Genomic DNA, 21,804 nt, shown 5'->3' on the forward strand with positions numbered 1-21,804 from the left:
CAATTATATATACAATTATTTGAAAACTTCTGTCACTAGTTACTTTGCAATTATCAATTAATATATTATAAAACATACATTAACCACTTCGGCCCTATTTTATACATAGGCTATTTGAAAATAGCCGATCTACAAGCTCACAACGTGTCGCATCGCGACACGTTGTGAGCTTGTAGATAGGCTATTTTCAAACATTTTACTACTTTTACTTTTGGTACTTTAAGTACATTTTGATACCAATACTTTTGTACTTCTACTCAAGTCAATTTTTAATTGAGCTTGTTCTCGCTTTTCAAGAGGCTGTTGTAGAGAGAGAGGGAAGGGGAAAGCATGAGGAGCCGAAAGCAGAAATTAAGAATACTGCATGAGGCACTTGTCCCCTCTCTCACTCTCTCTCCTTCCTTTCTCTTTCTCCTACAGTGGCCCACTTTCCCCTCTCTCCTCTCAGCGCTCCACTCTGCCTCACATTTCCTTCTGAGAGGATAGAATACCCCTATAGAGAGACACCTGGCCCTGGAACATGCAAGAGGAGGAGAGGATGTAAGCCAGCCAGCCAGCATGAAATTACTTCTTCATTTGCAATGCTTTTATATATTTATTCCACTGCCCTTTGTGTGTTGTTCTTAATTTGAGACAGACAAACAACTAGTGTTGTACTCTACTCACTGTGCTACAAACTTTACACTGTAGAACACTTTACCACCTGCATCATTTATCAGCAAGATATGTGACCGTGTGTGTGCGTGCGAGCGTGTGTGTGTGTGTGTGTGTGTGTGTGTGTGTGTGTGTGTGTGTGTGTGTGTGTGTGTGTGTGTGTGTGCGTGCGTGCATGCGTGTGTGTAGTAATAGTCAAATAATTACATCCTCATACATTGCAGCAATAAAAAAGTAATAATAGTAAGAAAAGGATAAAACATATCTTTATCCTACTGTCCTGCCATAAAATTAGATAATATCTCTGTCTTTCCTTCTGTCTGTCTGTCTGTCTGTTCTTCTTATCTGTCTATTATCATCCATTTGATTCCTCCAGTGGGTTGACCAATTGATCTGAACTTGCATATGGACAATCAACACTGGCATATGAAGGGAGTGAGGAAGCCAATTTTTCACTTATCACAAATTTAAGCTGTGAAGCTCAATAAGATTGCTGTGGGAGCTGGGGGGAGTGACTCACACAGCAGTGCCATGGTTAATTGATCAGCAGGTGTTTTGAATTGTCTAATTCTTCCTTTTTGGAGAGCAAACGGGCCCATTTTGCACCAACCTCATTCATTACATAATTTACGTGTCAGTGTCAGCTGGAGTCCCGTTCCCAACTAATTATCTGTGGTAGGTATGGATACATATCTATAGGTTTGTCATGTCCATTCATCAGAAACAGATTGGGGAACTATAGGACAAAAACAAAGTATGGTTTCTCGTAAATGAGCCCATTAGTGCATGAATGATAAGTGAGTGTGTGTTCGAGAAAACCTCGTCCCTGGTTTTCTTATGGATGCCAGGGTCGCAAAAACAAACAAACTAAATTGATAGGTAGCGTCTGGCATTGGATGTAGTCTACCTTGTTCAGCTAATGTTTTGCCTCCACTTACACCGTGCCCACTGAGAGAGAAACATGAAAACATATACAATAACCAGCAGCAGTATTGGGAAGTTGGATTTAACATTTGTCATCAACAAATCGTTCATGTCCAGTAATGTGTCTCTGTCATAATCTCAGGTTTGCAGCTAATGTAGAAGTAAAAACCGAAAGCAAAGAAAGAGCCACGAACGATCGCCATGCCCCAGCGCCATCTTGTTCAAACTGTGTGCATGCATGTGTTCGTGTGTGCGTGCGTGCATGTGTACGTGTGTTTCTTACAACTGGGTCCGTGGACCTTGACGGGCTTGTCGGTGTTCAGACTTTGCGAGCAGTGCTGACATACACACTTCTTCCCACTGAAGGTCACCCTGTCTCCAATAGGAAATGGGCTCCTGGACACACACACACACACACACACACACACACACACACACACACACACACACACACACACGTTAGCCATCAAGTACAATGGGTTAATTTAACTTTAAGTCGGTGCCGCGTACCAAAATTAGCAGATCTACATGTTCACAACGCGCCACAGCACATGGTGAGCTGCTGAGATAGATCTGCTATTTCTAGTGTGTGACACCAGCACACAACTAAGTATAAATGAGGCATAAACTCCAATCTCAACCCCTAAACCAAATCTCTAAAAGTTTAATCCTAACCCTGTCAAATTGTACTATAACTTTGAGAACATTTTGACCGTAGAAACAAACAATAAAGCACGCACATCCACTCACTAAAAACCAGGTGCTGCATGGGCTGAGGTCAAAATCCGAAAAGAACTAGAAAAAGTGCTCCGCCAGGTTAGGTAGGTTGTTGTGAGCCAGCAATGCTGGATGGAATATGAAAAATCAGACAGGTGCATTTATATAGCGCTTTTATCCAAAGCGCTTTACATAAATTGTGCATTACATTCACCCATTGGATAGAATCTGAAGGAGTAATATAAAAAAATGTGTTTTACATGAGTCGGTATTGCGCCACCTCCTGGTGGTGCTATACCGACTATACCTGAGTTGCATCACCTCCGTTCACTTCATCGGGCCAGGTCTTCTACATAGCCGTCTATTGGCAAATAGTGACAAAGCCCTAAACCGGAAGTTTACGGAATGCACTGAAGTCTATGAGCCTTTGTAACTATTTCTATTATGAACCACGTGACCGGTGCCGTTTCTGCCCCCTCATTGGCGGAACTCTCTAATACAAGGCTCTGCTTTACACCATTATTGGACGTGTAAAGGAACCATATAAATGTTTAAGCTTTGGAGCATGACCCAGTGTGCAGACTTTATCCTTTTTGTCAATTTGACCTTAACAAGTATAGTGATATAAATGACACACACACACACACACACACACACACGCACACGTATGCACGCACGCACGCACACACACACCTGCAGATGCTGCAGATGAAGCAGTGAGGGTGGTAGGTTCTGCCCATGGCGGACACCACCTCCCCTGTGATGTACTGGTTACAGCTGTCACACTGGGTCCCATACAGTCTCTGGTAGTCCTCGGTGCAGATGTACTCACCGGCCTGGTGGAAGAAACCTGACTGCACCAGGTCACAGCCACACACTGGAGAGAGAGAGAGAGAGAGAGAGAGAGAGAGAGAGAGAGAGAGAGAGAGAGAGAGAGAGAGAGAGAGAGAGAGAGAGAGAGAGAGAGAGAGAGAGATAGAGAGAGATGAGTTGGTTGTTTAATTGATTATCTCACAATATTGTATCATAGTTCATATAACTTACATGTGGAGATGGCTCGTGGAATTGAACTACAATGAGGGAGTGTGGGACACACCTGCAATGAATACAGTCTAATCACAGAATCCACACTCTTCTTCCACACCTGAATTCACAGCGTCAATCACCGAGTCTGTGGCTGTGCTCATCCACACTCAGCACAATACTTTATTAGTCATAAATGTAAACAGCACTAGGTACAGTCAGACATTTGGGCTAAAAGGATAACACAAAAAATACTTTTTTTCCATTGTGGTCCTATGTATTCCATTCATCAACATAGTATAAAAAATGAGGTTATGAGGTTTGACGGGAAGGAACACACTTGATCACACTTTGTCAAACTCCTCCCGATTTCCAGACAGAACAGGACTGACTCTCGTTCATGCTTCAGCCTTTCACATCCCTCCTTCACCCTCTCTATCCTTCTCTCTCTCTCTCCCTGTTCTCTGCCTCAGGTTACTCACACCGGGCGGGGGGTTGGGGGGTTAGGGGACTCCAAGCCAAAGAATCCAGAGTCAACCCCCTTCTCACCCCAATTAAACAAAAGCAACCGAGTACCAAACGGAACAACCAGCAGCTGAACAAAAAAGGGTTTTCAAAGAAGTTCTGCTTTATTCCAAAAAGGTGTGGACTGCAGACTTGCAAAGAAAATAATTCCAAGGCACTCCGTCTTTGGTGAAAAAATATAGGATTTATTTTGAGCAAGGCAACAAATTATGAGAAGGTCTTCATCCTTTATTGATAGGAAAGTAGGCTGACAGGAAGTGGGGAGAGCGATGGGGGGTGACATGCAGCAAAGGTCATCGGGATCGGGAGTCGACTCGGCGACACGCTGTCAAACTGGATTACCAGCCTATGTGGTATGCGCCACGACCGCTAGGCCAGCAGGCACCCTTCCCAGCTTATTCTGCACTACCTTGATAAACAATCTCACATAATATAAAGTTGTGATCCATGCCTCGTGACGTTTGGTTTAAGTGTTGCGATCCATAGACACATGGAGACTCATTCTGAGTCAGACCTACACATAACAAAGCAGCTCTTCACACACCTTGGTGTTGGTGTGAGAAAGTACTGTAATAGCAACCCCCGCGGTATTAATCTGCTAATCTAGCAGTTTCACCCTCTGGGGGTGGGGGGGGCTTGCACCCAATCTGTTATCCTTGACCTTTAGGGGGTTAACGCCATAATCGCCATAATCGTCTCTGAAGGATTAAATGATTGGCCATATAATCTGCTTTATTACACTACTTAATCTCTACACACAGTAGTACAATAAATGCTATGCCAGTGTGTGAGCGCATGTGTGCCCCGTGTACAGTGTATGAGAAAGATTATGGATTACAGCATCGCTTTTACTGCTTTGTGATACAAACGGTAAGAATGTGCATTTCTACAGTATGCGAGTATGTGCATGTAAATGCATGTGCATGTGTATGCATGGGCATGTGTATGCATGGGCATGTGTATGCATGGGCATGTGTACATGCGTGTTACACCGACTGTGTACGGTATGTGCACACACATGTGCATTGACAGTATGATAAATAGCTTTCATTTAGCCAAAGCAAAGTCTGTCAGCTAAGTGATTGCTTGTGGTCCGGTCTCTGTTGAGAGACGTTAGCGTGTGTGCGTGTGTGTGTGTGTGTGTGTGTGTGTGTGTGTGTGTGTGTGTGTGTGTGTGTGTGTGTGTGTGTGTGTGTGTGTGTGTGTGTGTGTGTGTGTGTGCTGAGTGGCTGGTTTGTGTAGTTTTGTGTAGTCTCTGTGGATGTGGTGTGTGTTTCAGCTTAAAGGAGCAGAAGAAGCCTTTACTTTGCATTAGGAGTGCATAGAGATTAAATAATATAAAAAGGTCAAATAGCGCTAATAAAAGGAGTCTGTTGCTCTTCTGTTTTTCCATCCATATCTCACTAATAAGGTCCGGACCGCTGACCTAGCGGTCCGGGCACTTAGGCTATAATAGCCTAAATAATAGCCTAGCCTGATAGCGCATCGCGGGTTCAAGTACCGTTCTCGAACGATCTTTGATGTCTCTCCCCATTTCTCTCTCCCTGATTCACTATACACTGTAAATAAAGGCAGAAAAGCCTCCAGAAAATATCAAAAAAGAATAATAAATGATCTCACTAATGCATCACAGTTATCGAATACGATTTCAACCACAATTTCCGACCTCATTTACTGATGACTTTCTCATAAATTGCAATTGAATACTTTATCAACAATTTTAAAGGCACAGGCACTACAACGAGTTAGAAGCACGCCAAATGGATGCTACAAAAAGCCAGAGGCTTTTTTTCCATTGTGGTCCATTTGATTTGTTACGTCAGTGTTCCTGCTGAAACACTAGCCATTTTAGCAGTCTCTGTGACTGAAGCACCTTCCACCCCTGCCCCAATGATAATGTTCAGCAAAATTCTTTGTCTAATTGAAAACATATTTTCAGAGAAGTAAACAGCAAAAGCACAGAAATTGTTGTTGCCACTCAACCTGTGTTATCTCAGTGTCCTTCAGTTGGGCCTGTCAGATAAGAGTCACAGGCTTTACTGCCTCGTTACTGCGTTTTGGAACCAGCTTGGTCACGAGCTGGGTGACTTTGCCATCTTGCTGAGCACTGGCATGAGCATCAAGAAGGCTCTGCTCTTCAACTTCATGTCAGCCTGCATGCTGCTACCTGGGCCTGGCGGTCGGTATCCTGGCCAGCAACAGCTTCTCACCAAACTACACCTTTGCCCTGACAGGTGTCATGTTCCTCTGCATTGTATTGGTGTGTTCCCAGAAATGAACGAGGTCAACCAGATAGAGGAGGAGGCAGGTTGCCAGCGCTTCCTCCTGATATTTTCCATCCAAGAGGCCAGCCTGCTCACAGGCTCTGCTATTATTCTCCTTCTGGCCACCAGTGGTGGAAAAAGTACTCAAATGTTTTACTTTAAGTAAAAGTATCAACGCTGCAATGTAGAAGTACTCTGTTACAAGTAAAAGTCTGGAATTCAAAATTTACTTGAGTAAAAGTACAAAAGTATTGGTATAAAAATGTAATTAAAGTCGCGACACGCTGTGAGCTTGTAGATCTGATATTTTCAAATAGCCTAGGTATAAAATAGGGCTAAAGTGGTTAATGTATGTTTTATAATGTAATAATGTATATCTGCAAAGTAACTAAAAACTAAAGTTTTCAAATAATTGTAGTGGAGTAAAAGTACAATATTTGCCTCTGAGATGTAGTGGAGTAAGTAAAAGTATAGACAATTGGAAATACTCCAGTAAAGTAAAAGTACCTAAAAATTGTAAAAGTACAGTACTTGAGTAAATGTACATAGTTACTTTACACCACTGGTTGATGGGCTAGCAGCACTAGACACAAGCAGACCAAAACTGGTTTTGTGTGGAAGGCCAAGGCAGCGTCATCGACAAAGCCCAATTCAGCATTCATGATTATGTAACAATTTATGTACAGTACCCTGGCCAGAGAGTTGATGAGCTCACGTGTGTTTGTGAAATCAATGGTTAAATAGTTAAGAGCTCCCTGTGTGTTTTATTACAGAGTTGTAGTAGTCACATAATAAAATATTTTTAAATCAGGGTTTGGAGCTGTGTGCCATAAATGCATCTCAACTGATGCATCACCACATACAGCTGGGTGCCTTTAAAAAAACATTTGCCCTTGCCTCTCAGATAGCCTGAGGCCGCCACTAGTCTATTTATAGGAAAGGTAGCTTCTTGTTTATTTTTTGGATTTCTTAATTAAAAAAACAACACCGGTGTTCATTGTTTGTCATTGCCAAAAGAAGAAAAAGTGCTCCTCGGAGCACAGGTCTCCACCAGGTCAGGTAGGTTATTGTGGGCCAGCATTGTTCGGAATTATAGTCATTATAGAGGTGGAATCTGCAGAAGTTGAGGGATTAATGTTGATGAAGTATTGATGAAGTTATTGCACAAACTTTAGATGCCAGTCTTAGCAAATCAGGATGGAATATGAAAAATGTGACAGATCCGTCTTGATCACATGACTATAGAGATAATGCGTACCGATGTGCGTGATTTTTGGACAAAATCTGTAGAAAAAAAAAATGTTTAGCAAAGATCAGCCTGCTGGTGGCGCTACAATAGTCCAATGTGAAAAGGCCATTTCTTCTTCGGCCTAGTGGGAATGTGTGTGCAAAGTTTCACGGCAATCGGACGCTGCGTTTATGATTAGAGGCATTTTGTTCAAAATAAGCCTTTCCTGCTAACTTTAGATAGCAATCTTAGCCAATCAGGGTGGAATATGAACAATTGGACAAATCCGTCTTGATCACATGACTATAGAGATAATGTGCCTCCTGGTGCCGCTATAAAAGGCAGATGTGAAAAATGCAGGGCAAAGGTTTTTCCTTGGCCTCTAGTGAGTGTGCATGCAAAGTTTCACCCCGACTGGTCCAGTTTTAGGTAAAAACGTGAATCGGTCTGTTATAGCACCACCCTGAGGCTGATTTAAAAAAATTAGGGTGGCATTTCTTCCTTGGCCTAGAGGGAATGTGCGTGCAAAGTTGTGCACTGCAATCGCATGCGTTCATGATTTGAGGCATTTTGTTCAAAACGGACTCTTTGAATGCCAATCTTAGCCAATCAGGATGGAATATGAAAAATTGGAAGTCCATCTTGATCACATGACTATAGAGTTAATGTGTACCGATTTGCATGATGTGTGGACAAAATCTGTAGGAGTAATAGCCAAAAATGTGTTTGCACACACACACACACGGATGGACAGGGGCGACAACAAAGTCTCGGCCATGCCTTCGGCCTGGAGGAGACAACCAGAACACATATTCAAACTACTGGCACACAATTGGAAGCAGACAATTGTCTAGACTAGAATGCCATTGTAACTGTAGCATTAAGATTTCCATTCAAGGGAACCAGGGGCACTAATTAGAAACATTATGTTCCGACCCCCTGTCTAGGGTAGGGAAGGTAACATAATAATGGAGGACAACGGTAGTCTCAAAAGTGAATTGCTTTTAATTTTGTTTTCTAGAGACTTCAACCTCTTTTTTGTGCAAGTGCAAAAATGACTTCAGGGTGCCGGTTTACAAAGTAGTAAAAAGAACTGACTAATAAAGAAAATAATTATCCCTGACCTAAATCCTTAACCAAAAGAAAAAAGATAGAGTTTCTCACTTACCTAACACTTAGAAAGTGTCCATTGACTTTTGGTCATACACTATAATGTACACAGACAGGTGACAAATGAAAGGAAAACCCCATATAATGTGTCTTTAGAGCCTCCAGAACCGTTTCAAAGTGCCTTGGCATAGATAGATTGTACAAGTCTCTGAACTCTCCTGGAGGGATGGAACACCATTCCAACGAAAACCATTCCCTCAGTTGGTGTTTTGATGGTGGTGGAGAGGGATGTCTAACACGGGTGTTCAACTGCAGTGGTGGAAAAAGTACTCAAATGTTTTACTTAAGTAAAAGTATCAATACTGCAATACTCTGTTACAAGTAAAAGTAAGGTAATCAAAATTAACTTGAGTAAAAGTACCAAGTATTGGTATTAAAATGTACATAAAGTGGCAAAAGCAGAAAGTACTCATTATGCATAATGTCCCGTTTCACAAGTTCAAAATGTCTACAAATATGCGTCACAATGCTCACAATGCGTCGCGATGCGACGCATTGTGAGCTTGTAGATCTGCTATTTTCAAATGGCCGAAATGTATACAAACTGTAGTGGTTAATGTATGTTTTGTGATAATAATCTAAATTTGCCAATTAACTCGTAACTAAAGCTGTAATTGTAGTGGAGTAAAAGTACAATATTTGCCTCTATGTAATGGCGTAGAAGTAAAAGTATTGAAAATGGGAAACATTCCAGCAAAGTAAAAATTCCTCAAAAGTGTACTCAAGTAAATGTACTTAGTTACTTTACACCTCTGTTCAACTGGGATGAGACCTGGTGATCGTGAAGGTCATATAGCATATTATTCACCAAATCTTCATACTCAGCAAACCTTTCGGTGACCCCTTGGCCCCTGGAAGAGACCACTCCCAACAGGATAGAAATGTGTCATCATAGGATAAAAGGTGATCACACAGAATAACTTTGTATTGATTAGCAGTGACCCTTCCCTCTAAGGGACCCCCCCCCACACACACACAGCATAAAAAGAGCAGCCACCAGCTCCCCTCTCTGAAGGGGTCAAGCATTCAGACCTGTACCGTTGTCTTGGTGTATGCTACTACACATGCACTATAGTACTTGTTGAAATATGGTGAAGGATGACTCCTCTGACCCTATCACTTTTTTTCCACATCTGTAGACAAGTGAATCATTATGGTTCATTTAGGCACTTCAGCTCAGGATGAACCATTTACCATTTATTTACCTGCGCAAGCATGACAACAGATCTGAAATTACAAACCCCCCAGAGCAGAGCATAAAATACAGACAGTTATTACATGAACATAGCATTGAACCTTCAATGCATAATTAAACTACCACATATCATAGTACAATCCCTAGAACCACAGTATAATCCACAGAATCATCCTATTTACAATAAGAACTAAATGCCACAGGGAGGAGGCCGGGGATGTGGAAGGAATTTGAAAACTGACAGCTGTACAACCAGCTGAGACAGCGAAGCACGTAGAATGAACAGAGAACAGAGACTGCTTAAATGAACCGCCTGAGATGCACTGAGGGAATGAGGGCGTGTGTGAGTTGTACTTGTAGCGAATGAGAATGAAGAGAGGTTGAAAGTGGAGAGACAGACTGATTTGTAGGTGCACGTGTATTTATTAACTTGTTAACGAATAAATGGGGCGTTGGTATCCGGGGAGAGTGAGCTAGCATGAAAACATCCTGTCTTCCGTGGCTACATGAACTATCGCTACGCTGAATGTTTTGCACCACTGAACTCCTAACCGTCTGTCCAACTTCCTAACCGTCTGTCCATTGTACCAAGACATCAGAGACACATACTTCCCACAGATTACAACAACACACAGAGATTTTGAAAACATGACCAACGACAAAAAACTCCCATATCTGCTGGGCGAAGTACAACAATGTGCAAACACAGCAGCAAGATTCGTGAGTTGCTGTGATAGGAGAAGGATATCAAACGGAACACAACCACCCTAAAGACTATTCATTGTGTATATTCCTGCACTAGACCTGCACCCAGTGATCTTGGTACATAGAAATTGATCTATTGAAGATTCTGACTTTCAAATGTACATATTTTTTGTTTTGATTGTATTGCTGTATTGTTGTGCTTTCTGCTTTGGCAATGTAAACGTATGTTTTCTCATGCCAATAAAGCCCTTTGAATTGAATTGAATTGAAATTGAACTCTCAAATGTGTCTCGCCCGGATGAAGACCTCTGTAGGTCTTTCTTAACAGCTTGGCGTTTGTCTTGTTTTAAAGACTGTTTCCTCCTTTGAACAATTGAGTGCCCCGATCCTCTGTTTTTGTCACAATTATGTGTATTCGTCTTTGTAACCCAACTATAACATTCCTCTATGTAGTTGTTGATGGATTGTTCTTACTGACAGTTCTTCCTTACATATCACGCTAATGCACAAGCAATCCCAGTCATCCAATGTGCGCTTTCAACCAGAAGCTGCTGCCTTCCATGCCGCAATATAATGAACCCTCTTTTATACTCACTCAGAGGCTTTTTCTCTTAGCATCTTAATCCCAGTGGTGGAAAAAGTACTCACATGTTTTACTTAAGTAAAAGTATCAATACTGCCATGCAGAGATGCTCTGTTACAAGTAAAAGTCTGGAATTTAAAATTCACTTGAGTAAAAGTACATGCAATGTATGTTTTGTAATAATAATCAAAATCTTCAAAGTAACTAGCAACTAAAGTTTTCAAATAATTGCAGTGGAGTAAAAGTATATTATTTGCCTCTGAGATGTAGTGGAGTAGAAGTAAAAGTATTAGAAATTGGAAACACTCAAGTAAAGTACAAATACCTCAAAATCGTATTTAAGTACAGTACTTAACTAAAAGTACTTTCAACCAGAAGCTGCTGCCTTCCATGCCGCAATATTGAGCCCTCTTTTATACTCACTCAGAGGCTTTTTCTCTTAGCATCTTAATCCAAAATGTATGTCAACTGCTCAGCCAGTTTGTATACAAGCCACAGAGCACCATGTCGTACCATGCATTACACCTGCATAAGGGAGAGATAAGAACGCATCGGTGGACACGGCCCCTAAATCACCCTTTAGTTGCCTCGCTCTGCAGCTCAGTGCGCTCAGAGACACAGCCTCCCAGTCCCCAGTATGACATGATATTAAAATCTGTGGTATATGCAAAGGGAGCCAACTCTGCAGCATCCTGCGGTTTAAAGCATCAGAGAATAGGCTGTCTCAACTCTAATCAAGATAATAGCCATAAGCCCAGTGGAGTGAATGGATATGACCTGATCTGAGCCAGCTTGTTAAGTGTCTCAATGAGCGTGTGTGTGCGTGTGTGTGCGTGCGTGTGCGTGTGCGTGTGCGTGTGTGCGTGCGTGCGTGCGTGTGAGAGAGAGAGAGAGAGAGAGAGAGAGAGAGAGAGAGAGAGATAGTATAGTTTGTCTGTCTAATTTATTACACTTTTTCAGGGTCAAATTAAAGCGCTAAAGACAATAAAACCACATAAAAGTGGAGAATATTGTCGCTACCTTGACAGTAGGCTGACGGTGAAATAATTGCTTACTTTCGGTTCATTAAAGACCCAGTGCCGCCATTTTTTTATTGTCTAGAGACAACAATGTTCAAGAGCAGCTGAAGTGCTAAAAATGCGCGAGAATGCTATTCATCATTTGACATTTCAAACAACCCACTTTCCTGGCAAACGGCCACACAGATCCACTGGGGCCTTTTAAAAAAGCGCTATCCTTTTCTGTTTCTTAATACTGTATTGCTCTTGATTGCATAACTCAATTGAGTGGACATGAGCACCAGGAAAGCACCTTAATTGTAAATTGTAAATATTTTATGATTGTGCAGTGAAATGCCCCATACAGTACACAGGGGGACCATTACATAAAATCTAATCTGGCTCCTCTCTGTTTACACTGCACTAAAAGGGAAAATGATTTTTTAAGGGGAACAACAGACATCCCTAATTCCCAAACTGGGGGCTAGAGTTACAGAACTCTGTCCAATCTGGGTTATCTAACCTACGGTATGTTATACAATGTTTTCATCACTAAAGAAACACAGAATCTGAACACAAAATGTTATGACTGGTCCTCGTTCAGGAGCCAGACTAAATAAGACAGTGCCTATTCATCCTTTGCTCAGTGGTCTTGTGGTTAAGAGTGTCCTGAGACTGGGAGGTCGGGGTTCGATCCCTGGCTGAGTCATATACCAAAGACAAATAAATAACCAAAGACAAAAAAAACAAGAGTTTGATTGGGGGCTAAGTCCCTGTGAAATACTAGCATCATGTCCAGGCGGTGTACTTGCATCTAGCTGCCTCACGCTACAGAAACAGGAGATACATGTAGGCTCCTGACATATGGGCCACATGGCAGTTGGTTCACAAGGCTACTATTCAACCTTTGTGGCTACGTGGTGCCTGTCTGCAGTTTGACCAGAGTACAGAGTACAGAGTACAGAGCACAGAGTACAGAGTGCTCTGTGCTCTGTTAACGCTGTGCTCTGTTAAAGCAGTGATGTTGAACACTGCGCGTCCCACCTCCCTGACACATATTATTAAGAAAGACACGGGACGCATCATACAGTAGCTTATGCTAAATCCTGCTACCCTGCTAAATGCTATGCTATATGAACAACAAATCTGTGTTGAAATCATAGAATAGCATTTATTACCGTCTGCAGCTGCTTGGGGTAGCACTTTTCTACAAGGATACAAGTTTCAACACAACACGGACCTGAAGTGTGATTGTCTGTGCCATGATTTTGCAAGTCTGCAATCATTTTATGTTTATAGTGATATAAAAGAAATAGTGTTACCCTGTAGATTAAAAAGAAGTAGCTGGAAACTATACTGCTGGCCAACAAACAATTGCAATTATATTTTCTGCTCCCAAAGTCTGCCCCCCTCCCTGCCTCAGCATGTGCTCAGTCTACCATGAGTGCCTCGCTCTACATTGCCTGTTAAACACTACAATTTGTCAAAAAACACATTATATTGGGGACCCATTCAATTTCATAGGACCCACTTCAATGACCACCCGTGGCCCCCGTGACTCACTACATCGAAAACAGTCCAACTTCTTTTGCTAACTGGACCCCCGATCTTTAATAATAATAATTATTGAGTTTCCCGTATTGATATACTGTCATCAGCCTCAGGATTCCAAATGGCTCTCGTTCACAGCAGCAAAACAAATAGAGTCCTGTTGTGCGGACCGCGCAACAGGACATGCAATAACCCCAAGTTTGCAACTACTTTCGCCTGCGCCCTTCACCGGGTATGGTCTAGTATCAATAACAGATATAAGATCGGCCTGTTGGGGGCTTGTAGAACTTCTATTCATGAATTGTTTTGAATATAGGGCATACAGTAAGTGGTTAAATGAAAGGAAGTTTGGTTTGGTGCATTTTATAATTAGAGTTAAATGCTCTTTTCATACATTGAAGTTTAATAAATATACTGTACTTCATTTAAAAATATATATTATTTGTTTGTTAATAAGTTAAATGTTCTCAAATAGAAACTTTAATCAAGCCAAAGTTTCTTAAATAGATTTCCAGAGTGCATTTTTATGCATATCGGTCAAAACATTAGTCTGGCATCGGTCAGGCTGTAGAGTTTAGCAGCAGAAGCCATCATTGTCAGTACTAAACACAAATCAAAGGTTTCCAGTGTGTTCTCTGTCTCTTGGTGGTGAAACGGCTGCTGTTCTAAAATACCAGCCTGACCTTTCTCTGTCCGACTGGAACTAATGCTGTTCACAATAATGTGAGACTTGTGGCTAAAAGAGGACTGAGCACGTGTGGACGTGCAAGCAAGCGAGCGCACATAAAGCACATGCACACGCACACCCACCCACACACACACACACACACACACACACACACACATACGTACATACATGCATACACCCACACACTGTGCACACAAGGAAAACATGCACATAATCAAACACATGCATGCATAATGCATGTGTGTAAATACACACGTGTATATAATATACGTACTTCCAGTAATATACACTGTAAAAGCCTCAGTGTTAACAGTGTATCCATTTGTAAATCCAAGGGGGACAAAATGGACCTGTAAGGGTTCATTTGTGGGTCCATTTGTAAACTCTCAGAGTTCAATTAATACTCAGAGTTCAATTAATACTGACGATTGTACTGTGGATTCCCGGGCTTATTTTAATGAATAAAACGTTATTTAACCGATGTGTATGGTAGAGCATCCTCCTATAATTTGACAAACCTCTGTAGTGCGTGGGTGCATGGTGTCGTGGTGGTGAGGCCAAAATTGTTCTGCCCGGTTCTCCTCAGTGGCTGGAGCAATTGATCTGAATTTGCACACAGCCATTGGCCATTACCATGCCCACGGAACTGCGAAGCCCGTTTTTCGATATCACCAAATCTCAGCTGTTTATTAGCGTTTTTGTGTGAAAGAATGTCGCCTCCCGGGTTGCCAGATCATGTGCGCATATCCCCCCACGGATGCGTCGACCGGGTATGGACTAGTGTTAATATAACTAACACAATTGCAGTGGTTGGAGGTGGTCTCCCTATATGATTCCACTGAGAATTGTAGACCCTGATGTTGAGTAGGACACACAGGTCTACTGGTTGACAAATAGTACTGCTAGAAGCTCGTATAGAGGCGCAATATCTCCCCCTGGACAAGCAAGGATGACCCGTTGTTTGGTCTCACACATGGGAGATGCATGGGTTCAAGGTAGGACATAAAGGTTATGGATTGCAGCATTAAACGCTCTCTTCCTTTCTCTGTTTCACTGACTTGATTTTATTACCTTACCTTTTCATAAAAACGTTTAAAGTCTTTTTTAAATCATCATGATATGCATTTAGTAAATTATGGTGTCATTAATTAGAAAATTAATGATAACGTAGGGTATGTTTCTAGGGTTTCTACTGGTTCTACTGAATGAAGACCCCCCCTCGCTGCAGTTGCAGCCAATAGCATTAATTTCCGGTTGCATTTTGAACCGGATATATAAAGATGGCGGATTTGAAATCGCTGAATAATAGGCTTCATTTACGGTCTATAGAAAGAAATGGCGTAACGTTGTCCATATTTTTTTACGGTCTATGGTCTCACTCTTTCAGAGACAAACACAGAATCCCAAAGCACAGCAACGGCCCATCATCCCCAGACACAGCTCCCCATCCATTACAGCCCACAGCACACGTTTAATAGCGTCTAAGTGAGAAGCTATTTAATATGGCCACGAGCAGGCAAGACTTGGAGCTGCACAGACTTGTCCTCTCAAGAGAGCAACTCCAGCATATTCATATTTCAGACCATGGGACAGTTCCCTTGGCCGTTTTCTCAGAGTAGCCTCAATGTTTAGGCCATTTCATTTTCGTGTTAGTTTGTCCTTTTAATGGCATAATTCTGTGGAGGGGAGCCGTCTAGGAATGGGTCTGCCAGTCTGTCTGTCTGTCTGTCTGTCTGTCTGTCTGTCTGTCTGTCTGTCTGTCTGCCTGCCTGCCTGCCTGCCTGCCTGCCTGTCTGTCTGTCTGTCTGTCTGTCTGTCTGTCTGTCTGTTATTTGTCCATCTGTCTGTCTGTGTCTGTCCAGGGCAGGATGTTTTGTATTTTTTTAAATATTTGAATTTAAATTAAAAAAATTATAATGGATGAATGGCAGCTGGATTGGGCTGACAAACCTTGCCCAAATATGGAGTTATGTGTCATAGATACATCATACAGGACACATCTGAATCCAAGATCCATATGGGAGCCCCACTGTTATTATAGCCTGGTAAACCAACCCCCCCTGGAAATCACATTGCATTTTATTTCATGAGGGAAGGTTGCTGAATGGAAATGAAATTGAATTCCGCGACCGGGTGGTTTACCAGGCTACTGTTATTAGACTCTGTCTTGGTTTCTAAGAAATAGGCAGATAGGCTTATCATGATTATCCAGCAATAAGAAAAACTAACCATGCATTCACGAGTTCTAAAGTAAATAACACATTAGACATGTTTAAATCATACATGAATGAACTGATTATTTAATTGCTAAAATGTAATTGTTTTACCCATACTTTACTTGGAGCCAATCACTGAGATGATGATTCAGAATGAGGAAGCACTTGATTTAGAATGGGAAAATATGTGCTTAGTGCTGAGTCAGCACACATAGTAGGCTAAATGCAGCAGACCTCAAGTATTCAGAACAACAGGTGCGGTCGGACAAGGTCAAGGGTTGCAAGGTCTCCAATGGCAGGTCAATGGCATTTCTCAAGGGAATTGACAGGGCCCCACTTGTTGAAGAACACCAGTTGGCTGTAGTCTAATAAACCAAAACTAGAATTTTAAACCATCAGCCAAGGTTCCAAAGTGCTTCACAATAGTATAAAAACAAGAGCAACAATATAGCTGCAAGCAGCAATTAGCGGTTTCGAGAATAATGGCAGACTGGCAGACTGTGACAAGAGTGGCAGACTGGCAGACTGGCAGACTTTGACAGAGTGGCAGACTGGCAGACTGGCAGACTGGCAGACTTTGACAGAGTGGCAGACTGGCAGACTGGCAGACTGTGACAGAGTGGCAGACTGGCAGACTGGCAGACTGTGACAGACTGTGGCAGACTGGCAGACTGGCAGACAGACAGACTGTGGCAGACTGGCAGACTGGCAGACAGACAGACAGACAGACAGACAGTGACAGAGTGGCAGACTGGCAGACTGTGACAGACTGGCAGACTGGCAGACTGTGACAGAGTGGCAGACAGACAAACAGACAGACTGTGACAGAGTGGCAGAGTGGCAGACTGGCAGACAGACAGACAGTGACAGAGTGGCAGACTGGCAGACTGGCAGACAGACAGACTGTGGCAGACTGGCAGACTGGCAGACAGACAGACAGTGACAGAGTGGCAGACTGGCAGACAGACAGACAGACTGTGACAGAGTGGCAGACTGGCAGACAGACAGACAGACAGACAGTGACAGAGTGGCAGACTGGCAGACAGACAGACAGTGACAGAGTGGCAGACAGGCAGACAGACAGACTGTGACAGAGTGACAGAGTGACAGAGTGACAGAGTGGCAGACTGGCAGACTGGCAGACAGACAGACAGACAGACAGACAGTGACAGAGTGGCAGACTGGCAGACTGGCAGACAGTGACAGAGTGGCAGACAGGCAGACAGACAGACTGTGACAGAGTGAGAGAGAGAGAGAGAGAGAGAGAGAGAGAGAGAGAGAGAGAGAGAGAGAGCAAAGTGCACATGTCTGAATTAACAGGGTCATGTTTTGCATAATGCAATTTAAATGTAAACTGTGACAAGTGGGGTTTGAGCCGTGGACCTTTGGCACATGAGACTAACACTGTATTGATCAAGCTATTCAATCCACAGCCTTGGTCAGTGAGAAGGGAGAATCCAACAAAACAAAACAAAACAAAAGAGGGAATGAAGTACATCATACATTGAAAACAACTACTCTCAATAAGCGTTTCATTTAACAATTGCATGTTTATTCATTGATACAGTCATGTTGTGTGTAATGCAATTGAGTTGAGGTCTGCATGAGGTGAGATTTGAACCGGCGACGCTCTGGTATCAAGGCAGATGATTAAGCCATTGGGCCAACAGACCCGAACTGATGAAAAGGGAGTTCACACACATGACACACTTTCACGCAAATTGCTCAGAAATACTGGATTTAAATGTTTTTCAAACTGCTCAAAATTGCAGACAATCTAAGGGCGGAGTTTACTGGTTAACAATTGCACATGCATTCATTGATACAGTCATGTTGTGTGCAATGCAATTATAATGAATTCTACATGACGTGGGATTCGAACCAGGAACCCTGTGGTTTCAAGGCAGATGATTAAGCCATTGGGCCAACAGACCTGTACTAGTGAAAAGGGAGTTCACACACATGACACACTTTCACGCAAATTGCTCAGAAATCCTTGGTTTAAATGTTTTTCAAACTGCTCAATATATTTCGGAATGGAAACTAGTGGAAAATAGTCGATCTACAAGCTCACAACGCGTTGCTATCTAAAAAGGTGTGAGATTGTAGATCGGCTATTTTCACAAGAAAGTATGTCATACATAAAAAAAAACTACTCTCAAAAGCATTTCGTGTTATTGTCTAAACATTGCACTTGTCTGAATTAACAGGGTCATGTTTTGTACAATGCAATTTAAATGTGAACTGTAATAAGTGGGATTCGAACCAGGGACCTTCGGCACATGAGACTCACACTCTACTGGTGGAGCTATCCAATACACAGCCTTAGACAGTGAAAAGGGAGAATCCAACAAAACAAAACAAAAGCGCGAATGAAGTACGTCATACATTGAAAATAACTACTTTCAAGTATGCATTTCTCGTCATCTTTAACAATTGCACATGTATTCATTGATATAGTCATGTTGTGTGCAATGCAATTATAATTAAGTCTACCTGAGGTGGGATTCGAACCGGCTACCCTATGGTTTCAAGGCAGATGATTAAGCGATCAAGCTATTGAACCAACACACCTGAACCTGTGAAAAAGGGCCTCAAACATGTATTTGACACAGTTTCATGCAAATTGCTCAGAAATCCTGGATTTAAATGTTTTTCAAACTGCTCAAAATTGCAGACAATCTAAGGGCAGAGCTTACTGGTCAAAGTGATACATGTGTTCCTCATGAGTCAAGGCACATGTGTAAGCAGGTTTAACGGCTGTCGGCCAAACGAGGCATGACTTTTGCCTGTTTAAAGTTTGCATTTTCAAAAAATTGCTATAGCGCCCCCCTTTGACCAATTGGAGTAAGATTGGTTTCAGTGATACTTGGAAGGACCCTCTACAATATTGCAAAGTGTCAAACAAATGTGAGTCTGCATGTATGTGTTAGGGGCAGATGAATAATTAAAAAAAAGCTGCAATTTTCATTGGCTTATAAAAGCTTAACGTTTTCACTTATGGAAAATCCGCTAAGTTACGTTTGTCGGCATTGGTCCAAAGTTCATGTGTATACAGTTTCGTACAGATTGCTCATAAATCCCAGGAGAAGTGATTTTTTTACTGCTTTTTACTGCTTTTCATAGAATTCGAAATGGTGGGAGATCTAAAGGTCAGAGGTCAAAAGTCAAACAGCGAAAGTTGTTAGGCATGAGGAGACGCATGTGTGTATCGAAGTTTCATGGCTGTAGGTCGAACAGGGCATGAGCTGTACCTGTTCAAAGTTGGCATGTTCAATTGAGTGCTACAGCGCCACCCTTTGGCCAATGGTTGTGAGTTTCGGGTTTTCGCCGTTTGGCATAGCCCTCTACCATATTGCCGAATTTCATAAGAAGTGACCAGGCGGTTAGGCCAGAACTGGCAAAACCGGCGGAAGATCATGAATTCTTACAGATGTAATAGGGTTCGAAGCCTGATAGGCTCTCGAAACCTAATGATGATGAAAGCATTAAAACATCAGTAAAACAGATTGAGAACGGGGGCGCCCACGCCCGCTGGCCTAGCGGTCCAGGCGCATACCACATAACGCAGGTTCGAATCCCGATCCCGTAAACCTTTGCTGCGTGTCACTCCCCATCTCTCTCTTCCCGTTTCCTGTCTATCTCCACTGTATACTAAAGGCCCCCCTAAAAAACAGATTGAGAGCAGTGGAAGAATCAGAAGAGCAGAAAGTGCAATCTAAGCTAAAGCACAAAAACATGAAACGAGGTCGATGGATAAGAGATAAGATGAGATATATCTTATATCTTATAAGATAAGAGAGGTGGTGAATAAGCTAGAACTCCCTTCCTTTCCTCTGCTGGCGCGGTATTTACAACATTAGGGTCCATTTGACGGCAGTTTATGTGAATTGATTGTAGTTGGAGCAGAAATGCTGACCGCTATGGGCTGTCACAATCATGACATTTTCAGATTACCTTATGGGCTTTGTAAACAAAAGTTGCATCTATGACAAATAACTTAAATATACAAAGCCTATTACTGAAATATACAAAGAAATGACTGACAAGGTATAGTACCAATAATCCAAATACATAATTACTATGGCCAAAACAGGCCATATCCTTAATAATTGTATACTTTCAAAATCATTCATATAGCTGATCAACAAGCTCATGTTTTGTATTGTTTGACCCAAAACAGGGATGCCAGGTTGAAAGTGGTTAAAAGAGAGTGGAAAACGAAGTGGAAATAATGATGCAAATATGACATTTCTGTTACTATACAGATGAATGGAAAATATTCTAATGGTGCCAATGGTGACTGACAACACAGATGAAGGCATGTCACGTGACTTGAGGCATATGGAAGCAGAACAATAAAATAGCACTTTTATTTCTGTTTGTTGAACAGTCTACTAGGACAACGCACCAGAGTGGTCAGAGCACGGCGGTAATATTAACAACTTTGGGCCAAGTTTGACATTTTATATCGCCAACAGCCTCAGTCAGCTCAGTCATTCTCCAGAGAACCAGCTGTCTAGCTGCGGAGACCGTGGCAGGGAACCCTGCCACCCCTGGGCAGTCTGGGTAGTGACCCCTGACATGGTAGAACAATTCTCGCAGATGGACATATACCCTCTATGGCAGTGTTTGTCCAGCAGTGAGTTGGCCAGGGCCCACAAAATGTTCTGACAGGCACAGGACAGAAATGAATTATAGTGTGATTTGACACATTGGGTCCTTTGTTTTTTCTCTCCTCGCACTTTGGTCAACCTTGGTTGTTGTAAATGTGCTTTGAGTTGAGTTGAGTTCTGGCTTCACATCGTCTTGTGTCGCCTAGACACACCGCTCTACGTAGGCCTGTCACAATTATTACATAATTGGTTAACTCATTAAGGCCTGAGTCCGATTCTTAAAATGTTTTCTAAATCCTAACAGATTTTTTTCTACGATTTTTCAAAAATAGCAGATCTACAAGTTCATAGCGCGGCACTCGGTGCCGTGCTATGAGCTTGTATATCTGCTATTTTTGAAGAGCCAAAGAAAAAGTGACACAGATGCGTTCCATGTCTCAATGGTTTAATCACAATTATTTGAGATAATCACATTTTTTTCCCCATAATCGTCATAATAGTTATAATCATTTCCATGTTAGCTCTACAATTACAAGAGTTCAACTGTGGAAAAAATTAATCACAGTTAGCCTATGCCCTTGCAATAAGTTGTAAAGTAAAGCACGTGTGCAAGTCTGCAATACCTTGTGTGCTCTGGCTCTGTCCAGCCTGGAAGAGTTATTATTCGGTATATAGTTTGGTTTTCTATCTCTGCTGATTATCCGCCTGTGCAAAATGCAGCAGAGTTTGAAAGTAATGAGTGCATTC

At 42.2% G+C, this 21,804-nt stretch overlaps 1 protein-coding gene across 1 annotated transcript in view; it reads right to left on the reverse strand.

Annotated features, from left to right (window-relative positions):
• Positions 1 to 21,804, reverse strand: part of LOC311056515 (actin-binding LIM protein 3-like) — a gene marked incomplete at its 3' end in the record, with an annotated part of 78,525 nt that overhangs the window by 41,148 nt on the left and 15,573 nt on the right. Inside the window, exons 3-4 of the mRNA XM_084073193.1 lie at positions 2,989 to 3,172; positions 1,862 to 1,974 (exon numbers count right to left, since the gene is read on the reverse strand). Coding sequence (XP_083929319.1) covers positions 1,862 to 1,974; positions 2,989 to 3,172 — 297 coding nt within the window. The remainder of the gene's footprint in view (positions 1 to 1,861; positions 1,975 to 2,988; positions 3,173 to 21,804) is intronic.

The sequence above is a fragment of the Gymnoscopelus microlampas genome (genome assembly GCF_963454915.1).
Source record: "Gymnoscopelus microlampas genome assembly, chromosome: 12".
Taxonomy (NCBI): domain Eukaryota; kingdom Metazoa; phylum Chordata; class Actinopteri; order Myctophiformes; family Myctophidae; genus Gymnoscopelus; species Gymnoscopelus microlampas.